The 19,390-nt window shown below is 37.2% G+C and overlaps 1 protein-coding gene across 1 annotated transcript; it reads left to right on the forward strand.

Annotated features, from left to right (window-relative positions):
• Nucleotides 1-2,656: 2,656 nt before the first annotated feature.
• LOC131161778 (disease resistance protein RPV1-like) lies at nucleotides 2,657-18,519 on the forward strand. Its single transcript, XM_058117743.1, has 6 exons — nucleotides 2,657-3,171; nucleotides 3,762-4,821; nucleotides 4,978-5,337; nucleotides 5,496-6,158; nucleotides 6,244-6,730; nucleotides 18,383-18,519. The coding sequence occupies exons 1-6, from the start codon at nucleotides 2,657-2,659 to the stop codon at nucleotides 18,517-18,519; spliced, it is 3,222 nt and encodes a 1,073-aa protein (XP_057973726.1).
• Nucleotides 18,520-19,390: the final 871 nt, after the last annotated feature.

Below are 19,390 nucleotides of genomic sequence, written 5' to 3' on the forward strand. Positions count from 1 at the left end.
GCCCGGTAAGGATTGTGTAAAGGTTGAGGTCAGCCCTGTGCAAATTGACCTGATTGTTTAGGTGCAGCTCCACCCGTTTAAGTGAGCATTATAGTGGTAATCCTTGTGCTTGTTGGCCAAGGCGGGGACGTAGGCAATTTGCCGAACCTCGATAACACTTCTGGGTGTCACTTTCCTTACTGCTTTCTAGTGCATGCTTAGTTGATTAAATTGCGTTATTTAATTTCTTCTACGTATTACAATTGAGTTATTTTACTTGCACTAGATTGAATTTAGGGTTGTGAATATACTACTGTTAGGATACTGACCTAGGACATTAATTTTAAAAATATCAATTCACCCCCCCTCTTGGAATCACGGTAAAGCTAACAATTGATATTAGAGCCACGTAACATAGACTCATAATTATTTTGCAAAAGATCATAGATGACTCATAGCTCCATGACCCATTTCCCTGAGGGACCATCGTCCACACAACCTCCGATTTTCAATGATGTTAATTACACCTTCTGGAAACAGATGATGCACATCTACCTTCAAAATACAAATTGGAAGGTGTAGAGGATCATCTCTAAGGGAAATTATGTTCCTATGAAAACAGAGGGTACAACTAGAGTTCCTAAAATTAAGAAAGAATATAATGATAATGATATGAAAGTTGTTAATTTGAATGCCACTGCTATGAATATTCTATATTGTGTCTTGATGTGAATGAATTTAATAGAGTAATGACATGTTATATTGTAAAAGAAATATGGAATAAGTTAGAAGTCACATATTAGTGTACTAGGGATGTGAAAGATAATAGGATAGACATGTAGACTAGTGAACATGAGGCCTTTAGGATGAATGTAGATGAGTCCATTCAGAGTATGTTCACATGATTCACACACATTATAAACTCATTGCACGCATTAGGTAGGACTTATCCCACATATGAGCCATAAATGAGAGAATCAATGAACATAATAGGGCGAAAAAGGTAATTACATTGAAAACCTCCACTAATACATCTAGTGAATGCAGTGAACCTGACTCTGAGGATGATATGACCATACTAACTAGAAAATTCAGTAGATTCTTCAAGAAGAATAGAAAGTCATACAAAAGATATAGGGAGTCTGCATCTGAAAAAGGAGAGTCTAGTAAAAGAAAAGAAAAATCAAATGCTCTCATGTGTTACAATTGCAACAAAGTTTGGCACATGAAGCTGTACTGCCCACTACTGAAAAAGGAGACTAAGAAAAAGAAGAAAGTCATGTAGGCAGGAAGTTCATGAGATAAATTATGCAGCAGTGACTCGGAATCAGATCACAGCGACTTAGAGGTTGCTAATATGTGCTTGATGGCACACGGTGATGAGATATCGTCCTCTCCTTTTTTTATCTTCGTATTTATTCATCTAATGATTGTGATTCTAATTGTATGCCTACGTTTAGAGAATTACAATTCACTACAAAAAAATTGATTTTTAGGGACGAAAATATTAGTGACGAATTTAATTTCGTCGCTAAAAGTTGGTATTAGTGACGGTTTTAAAACCGCCACTAATACTTTCGTAACTAAAAACAGCGCGGTAAACAATTTTCGTGCGAAATTTTTTTTGGGAAAATATTAGTGATGATTTTTGGGTATTAGTGATAGATTAAATTCGTCACTAAAAGTCACTTATTAGTAACGATTAATGAACCGTCACTACTAATATTTTAATTTTAATTTAAATGGGAGAGAGAGAGAGAGAGAGATAGAGGGAGAGGGAGAGAGAGAGCGCCACTACATTGAAGAGGGGGAGGGAGGGGCTTGATCCAACGGCTAGCAGGACTGTATGTATATAGAAAATTTTAAGGAGGAGCAGACGCGGAGAAGAATACATACACAAGATAAGCAGAAGTTAGCAGAGAGCAGAGTGTAAGAAGAAAAACACGCAGAAACTAAGAAGATAAAGAAAGAAAAGAAAAGAGTGAGATATTTTATATAAGGTAAAATAGTGAGAAATTTGTACAAACTCAAATACATGTTATAATTTTTCTTAACATAGTGGATTACTGATATCATCCGCTAGTGGAGTAGATATAAATCAAACCACGTAAATTTAGTCTCACTTCTTATTTATTTTTTTGTTTGTCTTCATTACTTTATGTTTATCCTTGTTTATTTACTATTAATTCCTAGATTATTTTATAACACTAAATAAAAAATTAAGAAGATAATGATTTATTATTGGAAGCCATAATTTAGGCTCTTTCACATTGCTTCTGCACCAACCTCACTCTTTTTTTTTTTTTTTTGCCCAAATAAATTAAGTGATTTATTATTGGAAGCCATAATTTAGGCACTTTCACATTGCTTCTACACCAACCTCACTCTTTTTTTTTTTAGCCTAAACAAATTAAGTGATTTATTATTGGAAACCATAATTTAGGAACTTTCACATTGCTTCTACACCAACCTCACTCCTTTTTTTTTTTTTGGCCTAAACAAATTAAGCGATTTATTATTGGAAATTTCCTAACCATTCCCTTTATTTTTATACTTTCCACCAACGCGTAGGAACATCCATAAATGAGCAACCCATGACGCTCATACACATTGTGCTCTCTGATAATACCTTCACTCACTCACACTCCCTCAGTCGCTTCTGAATTTCCATTGTCCAATGGCTTCCACCAGCAACCGAAGAGGCTCTTCGTCGGCGTCTTCTTCTTCTTCTTCTTCCGATCTGCAGTTTTTATTCGATGCGTTCTTGAGCTTTAGGGGCGAAGATACCCGCAACAGCTTCGTTAGCCATCTCTACGCGACTTTGCATCGGAAAGGGATTGTCACCTACAAGGACGATGAAAAGCTCGAAAGGGGGAGAGAAATTTCGCTGGAGCTCGTGAAAGCCATCGAGGGTTCGAGGTTTTCGATCATCATTTTCTCAGAAAACTACGCTTCTTCGACTTGGTGCCTGGACGAACTTGCCAAGATCATGGAATGCAAGAACCTGAGGCGGCAAACAGTTGTCCCCATTTTCTACAATGTGAATCCCTCGGAAGTACGGAAGCAAACAGGGAAAATCGCAGAAGCCTTTGCGAAACACGAAGAAGAGACAAAGGAGAAGGTGCAGAGGTGGAGGGAAGCTCTGATCAAAGCTGCCAATTTGTCTGGGTGGGATTTACAAGAGCAGGGCAGGTATGTTTTAGTTAAAAAAGATTGAGGCTGAAGGTACAATTCTTTTAGATTTTTATTATTTTTCTTTTTTAATATTTGAAATTTTGGGGTTGAAACTAAAAATTTGAATTTTGCATACATTTTAATAACGTTGGATTTAAGTTTATATAGATTCAAATTCAAATCTTAAAATTCAATCTCATAAATACAAGACATCTTTTTGTCTTTTTTTATGAATTTAAATTTATGCAGTTTGAAATAATATATATATATATATATATATATATATATATATATATATATATAACACCTTTCTAATGATTCTTTATTAGGAAATATATGAAAACATATTTTAATTCTCTTGCATTTGTCATTCACAATTTGTGATATTTGTGCTCAAAATCAAAATTTTGAAGTACACAGACTCTAAGATTGTAGGGTAACTTCCTTATATAACACACAATAAGAATTAATATTGTTGACTTATGGTTAATCAAAAGCAGAAGGAATAAATAGAACAATTTTTTTTTTGTGTGTGTATTTAACTATTTGTTATTTAACTATTTGTGGATTATGTAATCTTGCCAAGCCTTTTGTTCTGTCTTCATCAGGTCCGAATCCAAGCTTATTGATGAAGTTGTCCGCTTTATACTAAACAAACTGAAGTATTTTTCCAAAAGTATTCAAAAGGGTCTATTTGGTATTGGTTCTCGCATAGAAAAATTGGATTCATTGTTATGCACGGAACTCAATGATGTTCGCTTTGTTGGAATATTGGGCATGGGTGGCATAGGTAAAACCACCATTGCAGAAGTTGTTTACGATCAAATCTCTGTTCAATTTGAAGTATGTTGCTTTCTTGCAAATTTAAGGAGACAACATGATTTAGTTTCTTTACAAGAAGAACTTTTTTTCAAAATCTTTATGGAAAGAATATATATAGATAATTGTAGTATGGGAGCAAATTTCATAAGGAGTAGGCTTCATTTCAGAAAGGTTCTTATTGTCCTTGACAATGTGGATAAGTTAGAACAGTTAAAAGCACTTGCTGGGGAGCATAATTGGTTTGGCCTTGGAAGTCGAATCATCATCACGACTAGAGATGAACATTTGTTAATTGCACATAATGTGAAAAACATATATAAGGTTGAACAATTGGACGATAGAGAAGCTGTCAAACTCCTTTGCTTGAACGCTTTTGGGCAGGAATACCCAAAAGAAGAATATTCTAAAGTTGTAAACTCACTAGTAAGTTATGCAAGCGGCCTTCCATTAGCGCTAAAAATTTTGGGTTCTCATCTTTGTGGCAGAGGTGTTGATGAATGGAAAAGTGTGTTGAATAAACTAAAAATGTGTCCCCATGATGATATTCAAAAGATTCTTAGAATAAGTTATGATGCACTGGATAATCAGCAGAAGAATTTATTTCTTGATATTGCATGTTTCTTTCAAAGAGATGCAAAGGAGTATGCAATTAAAATACTAGAGGGGTGTGAATATTTTTGCCTTGCTGATGTTAGTGTTCTTGTTGAAAAGTCACTTATAGCAAGGGAATATTGCTTCTCGGTGCATGACTTATTACGAGAAATGGCAAGGGATATTGTTCGTCAAGAGTCCCCTAAAGAGCCTGGCAAACGCAGTAGGTTATGGTCCTATGAAGATGTTTGTCACGTACTATCAAAAAAATCAGTAAGAGCCCTATACACAAACTTTCTCTTGACATTTTGGAATTGATATATTATAAGTCTAAACATTGTTTACCATATGACATGGAATGCATTTAAAGGAATCCGTTTAAGGTTTTAAACACTTATGTCATCTCTATAGGGGACTGAAGCAGTTGAAGCCATATTCTTAGACCTTGGTAGACTAGAAGAGTTGAATTTTAGTGCTGAAGCCTTTGCAACCATGACCAATCTAAGATTGCTCAAAATCTGTTACACGGACTCGAAAGTTAAATATCCTTGCGGACTACGAGGAGGTTATGATGAGGATTTCTATAAGAAAAAGTACAAAGATTGTAAATTGCATATTTGTGGAAGCCTTAAGTTTCTTTCTAACGAATTAAGGTGTCTCTACTGGTGTGGATTTCCTTTTGAATATTTTCCTGCAAATTTTTATCCGGAGAACATTGTTGAGCTTAATATATCTTATGGCCGCATAAAAAAACTATGGGAAGGGACCAAGGTATGTCTTTTAACTATTGTATTTCTTTACTTGAATACTTCATAATGTCCAAAAGAAATTCTCTCCCTCTCTCTCTCCTTCTCTAAAGTTTTTTAATAAGTTAAAAAGTTCATGAATCTTAGTAACTCATTCTCTGCCTTTTGTTTTCTTTAAAACAGGTATGCAAGAATTTGAAATTCATGAATCTCAGTCACTGCCATAATCTGAGGAAGACCCCAAATTTTAGTGGTGTCCCAAACCTTGAGAAACTAGTTCTTAATGATTGTATAAATTTGGATAAGATTCATCCATCCATTGGAACTCTCAAGAGACTTATTCTTTTGTATTTAAAGGGCTGCAAAAAGCTTAAAGATCTTGTGAGTCCAATTGACTTGGAATCACTTGAAATTCTCAGTCTTGAAGGCTGTTCGAAAATTCGGACATTTCCTAATGTTTCAAGTAATATGCCACGTTTAGGTGTGCTTTCTTTGCGGGGGACTTCCATCATAACGCTACCACATTCCATTGGAGATCTATGTGGCCTCACTTGTCTAGATCTTAGGGACTGCAAAAACCTTGTGTTTCTCCCAAGGAGCATGTGTATGCTAGAATCTCTTAAATTATTCGATCTCTCGGGCTGCTCAAAACTTGAGGAATTGTTCCCATTCTCAAGGCTATCCTCTTTAAGATGTCTATATGTCTCTAATTGCAATTTGTTGACAATCCCAAATGACATAGTCTGCCTCTCATATTTGAATGCTACATCAACAAATTGCTCAAAATTATTGAAGAATCAATGCATTGATGATTGGGTTGAGATGTTAATAAAGAATCGACAGCAGGTCTCTCTCTCTCTCTCTCTCTCTCTCTCTCTCTCTCTCTCTCTCTCTCTCTCTCTCTCTCTTAATATGGCTTTTCTTGGTGCAGGCTTTTAACTCAGGATCATTTTTCACCGTTATTCTTCCTGGAAAAGAGATTCCAAAATGGTTCAGCTATCAGAACATGGGGAATTCAGTGTCTATTCAATTGCCTCCAAATTGGTATCGTGATATAGTGGGAGTTGCTGTGTGTGCTGTTTTGAATGTTTTGGAATTCCATCTAAAAATCGAATTTTCCATTACATTGGAAACGAGAAATGGTGATGTCTATAACCCTTCTTTTCGTTACAATAAAGTTCCGTTATTCTACTACTTTACACGCAAAGAGAAGCACCTATGGATTCGTTATTTTTGTTTAAATTTAAGAGAATTCAGCGATGCAGAATACTACTGGAGTGATGATTTAACCAAAATGAATGTTTGTTTTGATTCCGGCCGTGATTCTTGTGTGGGGGTCCAGAAGTGTGCAGCCCGTCCAATAGGGAAAAACGAGGTGGCGTTTGACCTCATGGAGAATGGAACCAATTGTTTGACTGGCAATCGAAAACCCAAAATCTTCAATATATAATTGAAGATTTTTAAGCACTACTCCTTTTTCTTTATGTATTCCCTTTCTGTTTTATGAAAGACCAACAAACTATTAAGAAAGAATGCAAAATGTGTTGTATGCAGATTGAAGACGTAGTTGGTGATTTTCTTTTCTCATTTAGTTTGCAGAGTATGAAATGTGGATTTAACATTGGGCTTAAAAAAACATGCACTCGTCTGTGTGAATGATATTTAGAACAAATTGGTTTAAATATTATATGCCCAACAACTAAAATAATGAAGTATTCAAATTTAGATGTTGGTTTAAGTTAAAATTTGAAACTGATTAGAAATCTACGATTATTTTAACATTGAGATGATGTAAAGAAAGAAACAATATAAGATTAAGAGATGGACTACATTCGTAAATATTTGCTTTAAAAAAAAAAAAAACAAGAAGAAGAAGAAAGAAAGAATAGTTGAGAGCGGGTCTTTGGTCAAAGGTAAGGTTGCTCCTTTGAGACCGATTAGTCATGAGCTCAAGTCCAAGGGAACAATCTCTCCGCATAAACGTAGGGTTAAGGTTGTGTACATTGTGACGACCCTCCCCTTACCCTCCCAAGGTGGGGAGCCTTTATGGCCTGGGCATAAAAATACTAACATAAACATATTATTCATCTTTGTTTGTCTTTATTTTTTTTCCCCTAATAATTTTCTTATTTAAATGTAAATTATTATAATTTAGAATTTAAGAGTAGACAAAAATTATTACTTCATAATAGAAATAATTTTTAAATTGAGTTTTTGAACCCTTTTTCTACAATAAACTATTTGAACTGAAAATCAACCAACGCACACAAACGTAGTTAAAAAAATAATAATAATTGGCCAAAAAAGATGATCAGACAAACAAATAAGAGAGAGTAGAACTAAAAGATAGTTGTGAAACTTTAATATTTTTTACTTGTACTTTAACTTAATGTTTGTGGTGTAAGTTTGTGAAGCATACAAGCGTTAGAAATTAATAGAAAAAAGAAATGTAAATTCACCATCTCTCCTTGAGAAAACTTTACAAGAAATTATTTTAGAGATTAGTAATTACATACAATTTGGTCTAAATTTTAAAGATTTTGCTCCTTCATTTGTTTAGGGACCATTTGGTATTACTATCAAAAATTACAAAAGCGAAAATCAAAAGCAATGACAAAAAAAAAACCAAAATTTAAAATTAAAATTAAAAACCAGTAACCCATTTAGGTAACATTTATAAAACTAATATAAATTAAAAAAATACACAATTTCATCTTTAAAGCATATTATAAAAATATAGTTAAAATAATAAAATCACAAATAATACGCATTAAAAAAATACAATAAAAAATAAAATTATTATTATTGTTTAACTTAATTGTTATACTTGTCGCGACGTTCCCAAGCAGAACGAAACGAATGAAAAGTGAATTTAAATTTTCATGAAAAATGGTGTAATGGAGTCACCACTAACCTTGTAGTATGGTTAGAACACTTGATTACTATCTAATTAAGGATAGAATTGGTCTATTTTACCAGAGACAAACTCGAGAGTACAATTATGCGAGGGGAAGGTATTCGCATCCCCTACGCGCCCATTCTTACAAACAGTACCAAATTAGTCGATAATTATCCCAAAATTAATTTAATAAGCCTTTAAAATTACTCAATTTTTAAAATTGTAAAACAAATATCCAAAGAAAAATAACATATAGGTATTCCCTCAAAATCGGGGCATATTGTGTTTTGAAAAGCTCAACACCCTTCTTTGCAATCATTGGGATTGGAAAATCGAGAAATAGGTTTTTACAAAAAAATAACTCCCAGGTATTTTGAAATTTATAGGATTTTTCTAAGGAAAAATGACATTTTTGAAACCTTGGGAGGTTTTGGGCTCACTCGGGATAAAAATGATTTCTTGGACCTTGAAAATGTATTTGTGATTTTTCTTTAAGTGTGAAAACATTTTTGTGACTTTTATGATTTTTCAATATTTTTCCCGAACTCTAAAATAGTACAAATAAAATTAAGACAAAACTCATAGAAATCAAAGTTTGAAAAAAATTTTGGAATTTTTCCTAAGAACTTTTGTGATTTTTTTTTTTTTTTGGCATTTTATGATTTTTTATGGGTTTTTCGAATAATTAGACGTTTAAAGGAAAGAAAAAAAAATCGCATACTAAATAAAACGGTAAATTGGTTACATACCGACTCAAGGGTTTAAAAAAATTTGCAGAGAGATAAACGGGGTTTAGGTTCAAGGTTGAACCTAACTTTGGGTTTGAGTCCCCGATTCACAACTTCATACCCCATTTATTACACTTCTGAATGTAACCTTGGAAGAGAAAGTCCATTATTTTTACCTTTCGTCTTCCTCTCCTCTGATCTTCTTTTCGTGTTAGTGAGTTTACAAGGGTCAGTCTACAGCGTCTTCCCGAGGGTGATTCTTGAGCTCTGACTCGAGGCACTGCGGAGTGCTTTCTTCAAATGGGGTGGCTCGGCACCAGTAGGAAACGAGATCGGTCGACCACTTGATCTTCTAAGAGAATGAAACGTAACCTCACTCCTTACCCACAGAGAAAGACACAAGCTTCAAAAACTTATAATAGAAGACTTCAATATTCTAAATCTTCTCCTTAACACCAAGAAAAACTCCTCCTTTGTGCTTAGAATGAGATGACTATTTATAAACTTAACTTGGGGCAAGCATGAGAAACAAGACATAAGAGAGTAATTATGGGGGGAACGAAGCATGGGGTGAAAAGTGATGGAGGGAATATAGCATGGGATGAATGATAAAGAGGGGAACAAAGCATAGGGCTCACAAGATGTGGGAGGGTTATAGGAACATGAGCTAGCATGCACCGGATATAGGGATCTGAACTAGTGCCCTAAAGGAGGTAATGTGCAACGGATGTAGGAATCTGAGCTAGGATACCAAGAGATGTGGGGCCAACAAATTATGTGAGGCCTAATGGAGATATGTGGGGCCGACAAGCCATGTAGGGTCCATGAGCCGTGTGAGGGTTATAGGAACCCAAGCTAGCATGCACCGGATATAGGGATTCGAGCTAGTGTAGTAAAGGAGGTAGCATGCACCGGATGTAAGAATCCGAACTAGCGTACTAGGAGATGTGGGGCTCATAAATCATGTAAGGCCCAATGGAGATATGTGGGGGCCACAAGCCATGTGGGGTCCACAAGCCGTGTGAGGGTTATAGGAACCCAAGCTAGCATGCATCGGAAATAGGGATTCAAGATAGTGTATTAAATAAGGTAACATGCACCAGATGTAGGAATCCGAGCTAGCGTACCAAAGGAGGTAATGTGCACAGGATGTAGGAATCCAAGCTAGCATACCAAAGGAGGTAACGTGCACCGGATGTAAGAATCCGAGTTAGCATACCAAAGGGGGTAACGTGCACCGGATATAGGAATCTAAGCTAGCATACCAAAAGGGGTGACGTGCATTGGATGTAAGAATCTTAGCTAGTGTACTAGGTTATGTGGGGTCCACAAGCCATATGGGGTCCACAAGCCATGTGAGGGTTATAGGAACCCGAGCTAGCATGCACAAGATATAGGAATCTGAGCTAGCATACTAAAGGAGGTAACGTGCACCAGATGTAGGAATTCGAGCTAGCGTACCAAAGAGAGTAACATGCACCGGATGTAGGAATCTGAGCTAGTGTACCAAAGGAAGTAACATGCAATGGATATATGAATCCAAGCTAACATACCAAAAGATGTGGGGCCTGCAAACCATCTGGGCTTCACAAGCATTATGGGACCTACGAAAATGTTTGGGGTTCGCAAGCATCATGGGACCTACAAAAAAGTGTGGGGTCCACAAGCAGCGTGGGACCTACAAAGATGTGTGGGGTCCACCAGTTTCGTGCGTTAGGGAAAATGAGCCATGTGTCAGTGGCCCAATTGATGAGTGTATGTGAGTGCAGATCGGTGACGTGGCTCAATCCATGTTGTCCTTGGAAAAGCGGGATTCAAGAGTGGAGATGAGGTATGCTCGGATTGCTAAAATGGAGAGATCCTCACTGTCTCGATAAAACACACATCTGACAATAAGCAGCAAGTGGTACTCAGATTGCTAATGTGGAGCGATCCAAGTCGTCCCTAGAAAAAACAGATCGTGCGGTTGAGGAGGGGGCACAGACTCCTAATGCTAATGTGCTGACGCGGAGTGATCCGGGCCATTAGTGCACTGCAGGGATCCGACGATAGGGATTTGACCCGCATAGATCTCCTGTCGTGGCATGATCTGATTCGTCCAATGGAGGGATGATCTGACAGCTTGTGGAGAGGGTTCACAGGCTTCTATCGGCATTAATGATGAGGGCCATGCACTTGCCATGTGTCACTTGGTGAGTGGAGAAATGTGCAGACACTCATGATGGCTTCTTAAACGAGGCGATCTTGACCATTACTGATCTGCGAGTATCTGACGGCTATCCAGAGTACTAACACTGTGAGATATGGGCCATTTATGGGGAATAGAAATGGATAGACGTAAGGGAGCCATATGTTTTCTTCGATTGAACGGATAATAGAATGCCACGTTGTCGAATCTTGTGGCTCCGGGGCTTTAGATACTTAAATCCATTTTTTTCTCATTCTCTCAAGTGTCCTCTCTCTCTCTCTCTCTCTCTCTCTCTTCTCTCTTCTCTCACCCCCTCTGTTCTTCTCCAGGTCTCCTCTATTCTTCTCTCTCAGTCTCTCTTCTCTCACCCTCTCTGTTCATCTCTTGGTTTCCTCTGTTCTTTTCTTTCAGTCTCTCTGTCCCTATCTTCTCTCTCAAATGAGCCCCCTTCGAAACTCGACTCTCAGACCACCTATTTTTCCTTCTCATATTAGCAAAGCTCTCATCCTCCTCATTCATCGGCTGTCAACGGGCTACCAAACACACGAGTGTGTTCGAAACTACACAAGGTTTGCTTGGACGATGACAAACAGCCGGTTGGCCAAAGGTGTTTCAAGGAGTCATCAAAGAAGATCCAAGAAGTATAAAAAGCTAAGTATCCCCTATTCTCCCTTTATTTGATTTTTTTTTTTGTTTTTGTTTTTCCTTTTGTTTTTGTCAATTTTTCTCCTTTTTGGATATGATATGTGTGTGATTCAAATGGGGGTGTGTGTGATATTTGTGATGATCTGAAGGGTGTTGATGTCAGGCTCTAGTTTCGGGGATTACAGTTTTAGGTTGGTTGGTGAGGTTGAAGAAAAGTCAACTCATCTTCGACTTGGTGAGTGAATGTCAAGGTTAACTCATGCGAGTCAACCTACTGAGTGTGTGAGTCAACCCGGGTGAGTTGAGTGAATTCGAGGGACGTCGAGCGAGCCACAAGGGCTCTATCATGTGTCTAGGTCACGTGTGGACTTTGGGACTTATGAGAATGGGCTTGAGTGAATCGGGCCTGAGTTTGATTTCAAAAAATGGGCTTAGATTGAGTTTTAAAATGGGCCAGCCCACTTCAGAAAAAATAGGGCCTATGACACTTTTAAAACGGGCCAGCCCACTTTCCTTTTTAAAAAAACAGGGCCCGAGTATATTTAAATGGTTAGACTTGGTTAAGGTTTTGGGCCTAGGTTCCTTTTAAAAATAGGTTTGGGGCTTTGGTTTTAAAAATGAACAGGCTTGGGTTTTAAAAAAATGGTTGTTGGGCTTTGTTCAGGTTCTTTTAAAATGGGCCCCGAGAATAAATGCGCTTGTTTTTTTTTTTTGCTTTCTTGGATTTAGATATTACAATGACTCCATGTCTTTCAAAATCCGTCCCTAGATTTTTTTCACTGCCTTGTGAACATAATCCTCCACTAACAGCTGGGGGACTTCATGATTCTCATAGCTCATCCTTACTCATAATCCTTGGCGGCTTCTCGATGCACATCTACTCTCATCACCATCTTCATGACTCATCCTCACTCATAGCCGTTGGGGCCCTCTGCGCACACCTTTGACTCTCTCTTCCTCTTGTCATTCACACACTTTAAAACATATACAGCTGGGCAATCTTTTTGTTGTTCTATTTAACACACTTCCTCTCACACCTAAACACTACAAGCAAACTCCACGTGAAACTGCAACCCATCTTTGGCCACCTTATGTTACGGCAACCGCACCTTAACCATTTCAAATTTCTCAAAACTTTCAATTATTTCTTATGGCAAAGGCTTCATCTTCCAAATAGGTTCCTGATTTGAATGCGGCACTGGAGGTGCCATCCTGTCCTAGTTTCCTTGGCTCCTTCCAACTCTCTCTTCAATTCCAAAATGAAATGTTGAGGAATGCGGAAGTACTAGTCAAGATGTCCGATGTCGGTGTAGCTACCCAAGAACTTTATCACAGTACCCAAGCAATGACCTCGACATCTCACTTAGTCCATCGTTTGCAGAACTAAAACCAAACCGTGACCCTCCTCGAAAATGAAGTCAACCTCTTACGACAGAAATACCGAGAAGAACAATAGAAAATGTGGGACTTAAGGTAAGAAAATAAGATGTTGAAATGGGAGGTCGAGGATTTGAGAAGAATGGTGGCCGTTTACTCCAACAACCTTGAGCCTAGAATAGTCGGGTTGGAGAAAAGCCAGGAGGACTTCCAACGGGAGCATAAATGGCTCAAAACCACAGTGCATGGAAAAGGTCAAACTTCTTGTTTCTCAACTTGAAAAGGGAAGTGAAGAGGCATGAAGAGCCATGATGTAATATAATTATGTTATCATATGAGGCGTGTAAATGTACCCCCTTGTTCTTTTCTTTTTTCTTTTTATTTTATTTTATTTTATGTTTTTTTTTTTTTTGGAAGAGTTTTGGTTTGGTTATTGTAATCTCCTAGAACTATAAATGTAACCACAGTATTCCTTCGCCATAAGTGAGGGTGATTAATAAAATTTGGATGATTTTCTTTTAAATGAGGACAAGAGTATTGCTGGTGGATCGACCTGAGCTATAATTTCCTCCAAATGACTTGTTGTGGATGTAGAAATTTGGGCCATGGGGGTACAGCGACCCAAACCTTTGTGTTGGTATATTGCGTACGTGGGAGTCCGAGCCATGGGGATACGATGATCTAAACCTCTGTGTTGGTTTATTGCGGATGTAGGAATCTGAGTCGTGCGGGTACGATGACCCAAACCTCTGTGTTGGTTCGCTAAAAATGTGAATCGGAGCTGTGGGGGTACGATGACCTGAACCTTTGTGTCGGTTTGTTGCGGATGTAGGAATTTAAGTCGTGGGGTTACGATGGCCCAAACCATTTTGGCGGTTTGCTACGGATGTAGGAATCTGATTCGTGGGGGTACGATGACCCAAACCTTTGTGTTAGTTTGTTGTGGATGTAGGAATCTAAGCTATGGGGATATGATGACCCAAACCTTTTTGTCAGTTTGCTGCGGACGTGGGAGTTCGAGCCATGGGGGTACGATGACCCAAATCTTTGTGTCGGTTTGCTATGGATGTAGGAATCCAAGCTAAGGCAGGTTCGATGACCCGAGCCAAGGTTTTCCTCGATTGGCTTACTACGGATGTGATAATCTAAGCCAAAGCAGGTTTGATGATTCGAACTAAGGTTTTCCTCGAATGGCTTGCTACGGATGTGATAAACTGAGCCACGGCGGGTTTGATGACCTGAGCCAAAATTTTTAGGTAGGAAATCTTGTGTTGGAAAAATTACTACTTTGAGTTTTTTTTTGGAAAATGAATCTTTAAGTTTGAAACATAGTTGTCTCGCTAGAGATGATCAATCGAAAAAGAAATCTCGAGATTCCCTTTTTTTTTTTTTTTTGAGAATTCCCTCAAGCATAGGGCTCAGAGTTGCTCCACTGGGGGTGATCAATCGGGAACAAAATTTCGAGACTCTTTGAAGAATAAGATCATGCGTAGGGTTCTAACTCCTGAAAATTGCTGCACTAGGAATGATCAATCAAGTGTCAGGTCTCGAGATCTTTTGGAAGGTCATTATTTTGGAAAATGGTTACCCTATTGAGGGTGATCAATCAGGTGCAAGGTCCCGAGATTCTTCTGGAAAATGTCCTCAGGTGTAGAGCTCAGAGTTACTCCACGAGGGATTATCGATCGGGAACAAAATCCCAAAGTTCTTTGGCCATCTTTAGATTACCTGCTTTGAGACTCAACAACCAATGCCTCAATTGATTCCTGAGGTCAACTGTCACAAAAGTTTATTCAACCAGGTAAGTATGAATGAATGGTGCTCTATTGCTATATGTATGCATGTTGCTAGCTGAGGTACTAGAATGTAGTGATATGTTACTATGTGTACGTGTGCATAATGATGCATGAATGCAAATATGTATGCACATCGTATGAGATGCTTTTTGTATTTTTTTTTCTTATGCAATGCATGGAAGGCATGCTAATGCATGAACTTTCCTTCTTCCAATGGGCTTGTAATCAACAACTCAATCTTTGATCTTGGGTGTGCTTTTAACACGAGAACTACCCCAGTTTCATTCATTTATTCACTGGTCATGGTCCTATTTTCAACTTCTATTTCGTCATGAAAGCTCCTGAATTTGCTGCAATGGAACTCGAAAACTGCCACAATTTCGATCCTCTTCCACTGATCTTGGCTATGTTTTCATCGTGCACTCTGATACGAAGGCATCAAAATTAGTCTAGACAAAACTCAACCCAAAATCTGTCCCAGTTTCCATCGTTTGTTATTGATCTTGGCTTCAAATTTGGCTTTGACATGAAGGCACCTAAATCGGCTTCACTAGAACTCAACACAGAGTTTGCCTCATTTAGGTGCATCTGTAACTATTCCTGACCATTTTACCCACCTTTCACAAGGATCCTCTTTTGGCAAATGTGTTGGTGATTAAGCCCTTTTGACTTTTCCTCCTCCTCTTGGAGCTTTTGAAGAATGGAAAAAGGATTTTTTTTTTCTTTTTTTTTTTCTCTTTTTTTTTTTTGTTTTTTTTTTGTTTTTGTTTTTTTTGAATGAATGATGAATAATCATGCATTTAAGACAATTTGCTAAATTAAAAGGCCATATGCACAAAATCGATGTTTTACTGTGCTTACATGCTATTTCAAAGGAGAAACTTCATACCGGTATTCGAGAACCATATGATGATGATGCTAACTTTTCAAGCCGAATAGCTAATTTTCTTCTTTCCAACTACCCTAGTTTTATCGAGGGACTATTCTTTTCCTCTATCTTGTTCTACCATGAAACCACTAGAACTTTTTGTTTAACTGTTGCCCCTATTTTAGCCAAGTCTAACCCATGTTTTTATCTCAAGATGGTCTTTAAGACTTGAGATGAAACGTAGGCTTAGGAATACGATTTTTTAGAAGAAAGAGGAAACCAAGGCTCAAAAATCTCATCCCCTAATAACATTTGCCCCAGTTTGGGGTTTTTGCAAGGTATTGACCGAACTTGTCACTTGAACAAGCTGCCTACGTACCCTTCCAGGATCAAGTCATTGCGTAGTTCAGAATCAACCTTGAGTCTGACAATTAATTTAAGACAATAATGTCTACCAATCTAGTTAGGACTTTCATTTGGACCGTAATCTAGGCTTAGGGTATTGGTTAGAGAAGAAAAGGGTATAATACAACTCAAACTTTGCTGAATTCAAAAGGGATAATCCTTGGTCAAAGATCACATCTTAAGCATATCCCTTTTCATTTCTTTTCTTTTTCTTCTTTTTCTACATTTTCTTATTCTTGCTTTCTCTTTTATGGAGGATTTTTTAGCATCATGTCCATTGGAAGCTCAATTGGGACTAATTGTTTCAAAAACTGCCCCAGTGTGGGGTGTGATCATTTGACAGGTTAATCAAAAATTGAATTCTTTTAGGCTCAAGAGGGCTTGTAAGGGGTTTTTCTCTTCTCAAATTTTATTTTATTGGTAGATGAAAAATGGCGTGCCATCAATACTTTGGGTAACTAATTGTTGTCTCATATTATTTGTCAAACTCCTAAAATCCTGAACCCAGTTTAATTTTTGGAAAATGACTTTTGAAGAAAATGACTTGCATTCAAGTTCAAATAGGTTAGTAAATGGTAAATCCATATTTAGGTTCATTATAGGAGGACTGGTCGGCCAAAGATGGCCATCTATCATTTAATCAAAACACGATTAGCGGACCGACATAAGATTCATGGCATAGCACGGGTATTTTGTTAAATTCCTTCGAGATCTTTAAATAGTTCTTCACAACATTGGGATTTATATGGTGAGGAAAATTGTTTCAGCTCCCTTTACTTTCGCCTCTTAGCTTGAATTTTCATAACTAACATTTGTTTGTGGCTCATGAATGCTTGTATGGTTATTTTTCCTATCCTCGCATGAAACATGAGTAAAAAAATTTTGCAATTGAACTCATGATGCAAATAATATACGAAAATGCATAATTTCATTTCATTGATAGGAAAGGAAGTTTTCGAGACAAAAGGTTTAACAGATTACAAAAAGAGAATAAAAAAAAAAAAAAAAACAAAAGCATCCATGAAGTGGGTGGACGATCAAAAGCTTGCTTATATCTCTGCTTCCATGGTCAAAGAGTAAACCCATTCATTCTGACTACATGGGAAGTATCCCTGGCCCATAACTGTTGTACTCCTCTGTTTCTCCCTCTCTCTCTTTCTCTTGTTTAATATTTTTTTTATGGTTGTTTCAATACATTATTTAATTTAATATTAGATTGAGTATTTTTATTCACTTTATTATTTGAGTAGTCTATGGATTAATTAGATTCTTGTTCTTTTTAGTTTGTTATTTTGAATTATTCAATGCTAGTTTAAGTTTTTTAATTTAGTATACATTTAAGTTAATGTTGGGCATGATTATAGAGTGGATTAATTAGCTTTCTCTTAGTATTAGTATACTTCTAGTTTATTATTCTTTAAGTTGTTTTCTTTTATTTTATTATTGCAATGGTTTATTGTGGAATTAATTTGACCCGAAAAATTGGGATTGCAAGCATGAGGGGCTAAGTTTGGTAACTCGGGTTGTGGGTCAATGACGTTTGCTTTCCATGGTTTGTTAGTTCTCCTATGATATTATTGATACACTTTTATTTGGTTAAAACCGAAAATTGAAGACATCGTTGATAAATTGTTGACTCTTATTTTTTGTTTTGTTGTTGATGTTAGGCACATCAAAGCCTTGATTTAATCTAAGACTTTCATTGACTAATTTTTACATGAAATTCGGTTGATGCTTAATGAGAGTTTTTATTTTCTTCTGTTCAGATGTGGCAAATTTACTCGAGCTTTAGTAATAAAATTTCATCTTATTAATGCCTTGATTGGATTAACAAGAAGAAGAGTAAGGCCTAAGAAATTAGTAAACGGTGGAAGCACACGGATGTTGAACCTGTAACTAGGGGTGAGCATAATTCGGGGAAAACCAAATTAACCGACCGAAATTGGCCGCTACGGTTCGGGTAAAAAATGCGGCTCGGTCGATTCGGTTGGGATTTACAAAAATTCGGTTAATTGGTTTCAGTTTGGTTAATAGCAAAAGATATTTTGGTTAACCGATTAACCGATTTATTTAATTAATTAAAATTTAAGTATAAATAATGAATATAATTTTTATTTATTATAAACATGGATATACCTTGTGGAAATTAATGTTGTCATCGAAGGGGATGACGACGCCGAGCTTGGTGCGACTGCAGAGGAAAGTGATGGTGTTCCGGCAAATGGGGAGGAGGATGAGGGCCATGTTGAACTTGAGAGTCTCGGCGGCGCCCTTGGCGGTGGAGCGGTGGTGATGCGGTAGCCCATGACATCGAACACCACCCGGTGCTTGTACTGGATGAACTTCCAAGTGAAGAGGGTGGCGCAGACAGCAAGCCACAGCAGGATCACCCACACACGCGTTCCGTTGTCCTCCGCGAAGTACTAGAGGTTGCAGTTGCCTCGCTGGAGCGGGTTGGGTTCCTTGGTGAGCACCAGTTTCTGACTAAGTAGCTGACTCAGTACTAGGTCGTTTGTCACCCGGATCGTCGACTGCCCCGACGCTTGCAGTAGCAGCATCTCTAGGTTGTACAACTATTCAATACCATTGCACCCCAAAAATAAATAAATAAATAAAAATTATTGCACCTCAAAATAAATAAGCATATGTGATAGAGTAAATGCATTAACACAATTATTAAAATAAATTAATTATGAAATTTTTATTTAATGTATAATTCAATAAATTCGGTTAAAATCGGTTAACCGAATTACCTGAAACGGTAATTCAGTCAAGTTCGGTTCGGTGTGATTCAGTAGTTCAGTCGGTTCAGTTAACAATATTATTTAGCCGAATTTTTTGGTTAATTCGGTTAATTACCCAAATTTAGCTGAACCAACCGTTTGCTCACCCGTACTCGTAACCTAAATGTTTGGTAAATTGTTTAAGTTAATCTGTTTAGTCTGGTTGCATTAGTAGGTTTATATTTTTTGGAAATTCGATAAAAGTTCAGTCAAATTTTAGCATTTTTCTCAAATACCTCCCATTTTGTTTATTGTTTTCAAAATCATAAAAGACCAAAAAGATTTTCAAGCCACATTTTACAGCAATAGGATTTCACTAAACTTTCATAAATACTTTGATACTCAATGGTCCCAATGGAATACGGTCCTGGACTAATCCTTGATACAAG

Source organism: Malania oleifera, chromosome 8, assembly GCF_029873635.1.
Source record: "Malania oleifera isolate guangnan ecotype guangnan chromosome 8, ASM2987363v1, whole genome shotgun sequence".
NCBI classification, from domain to species: Eukaryota; Viridiplantae; Streptophyta; class Magnoliopsida; order Santalales; family Ximeniaceae; genus Malania; species Malania oleifera.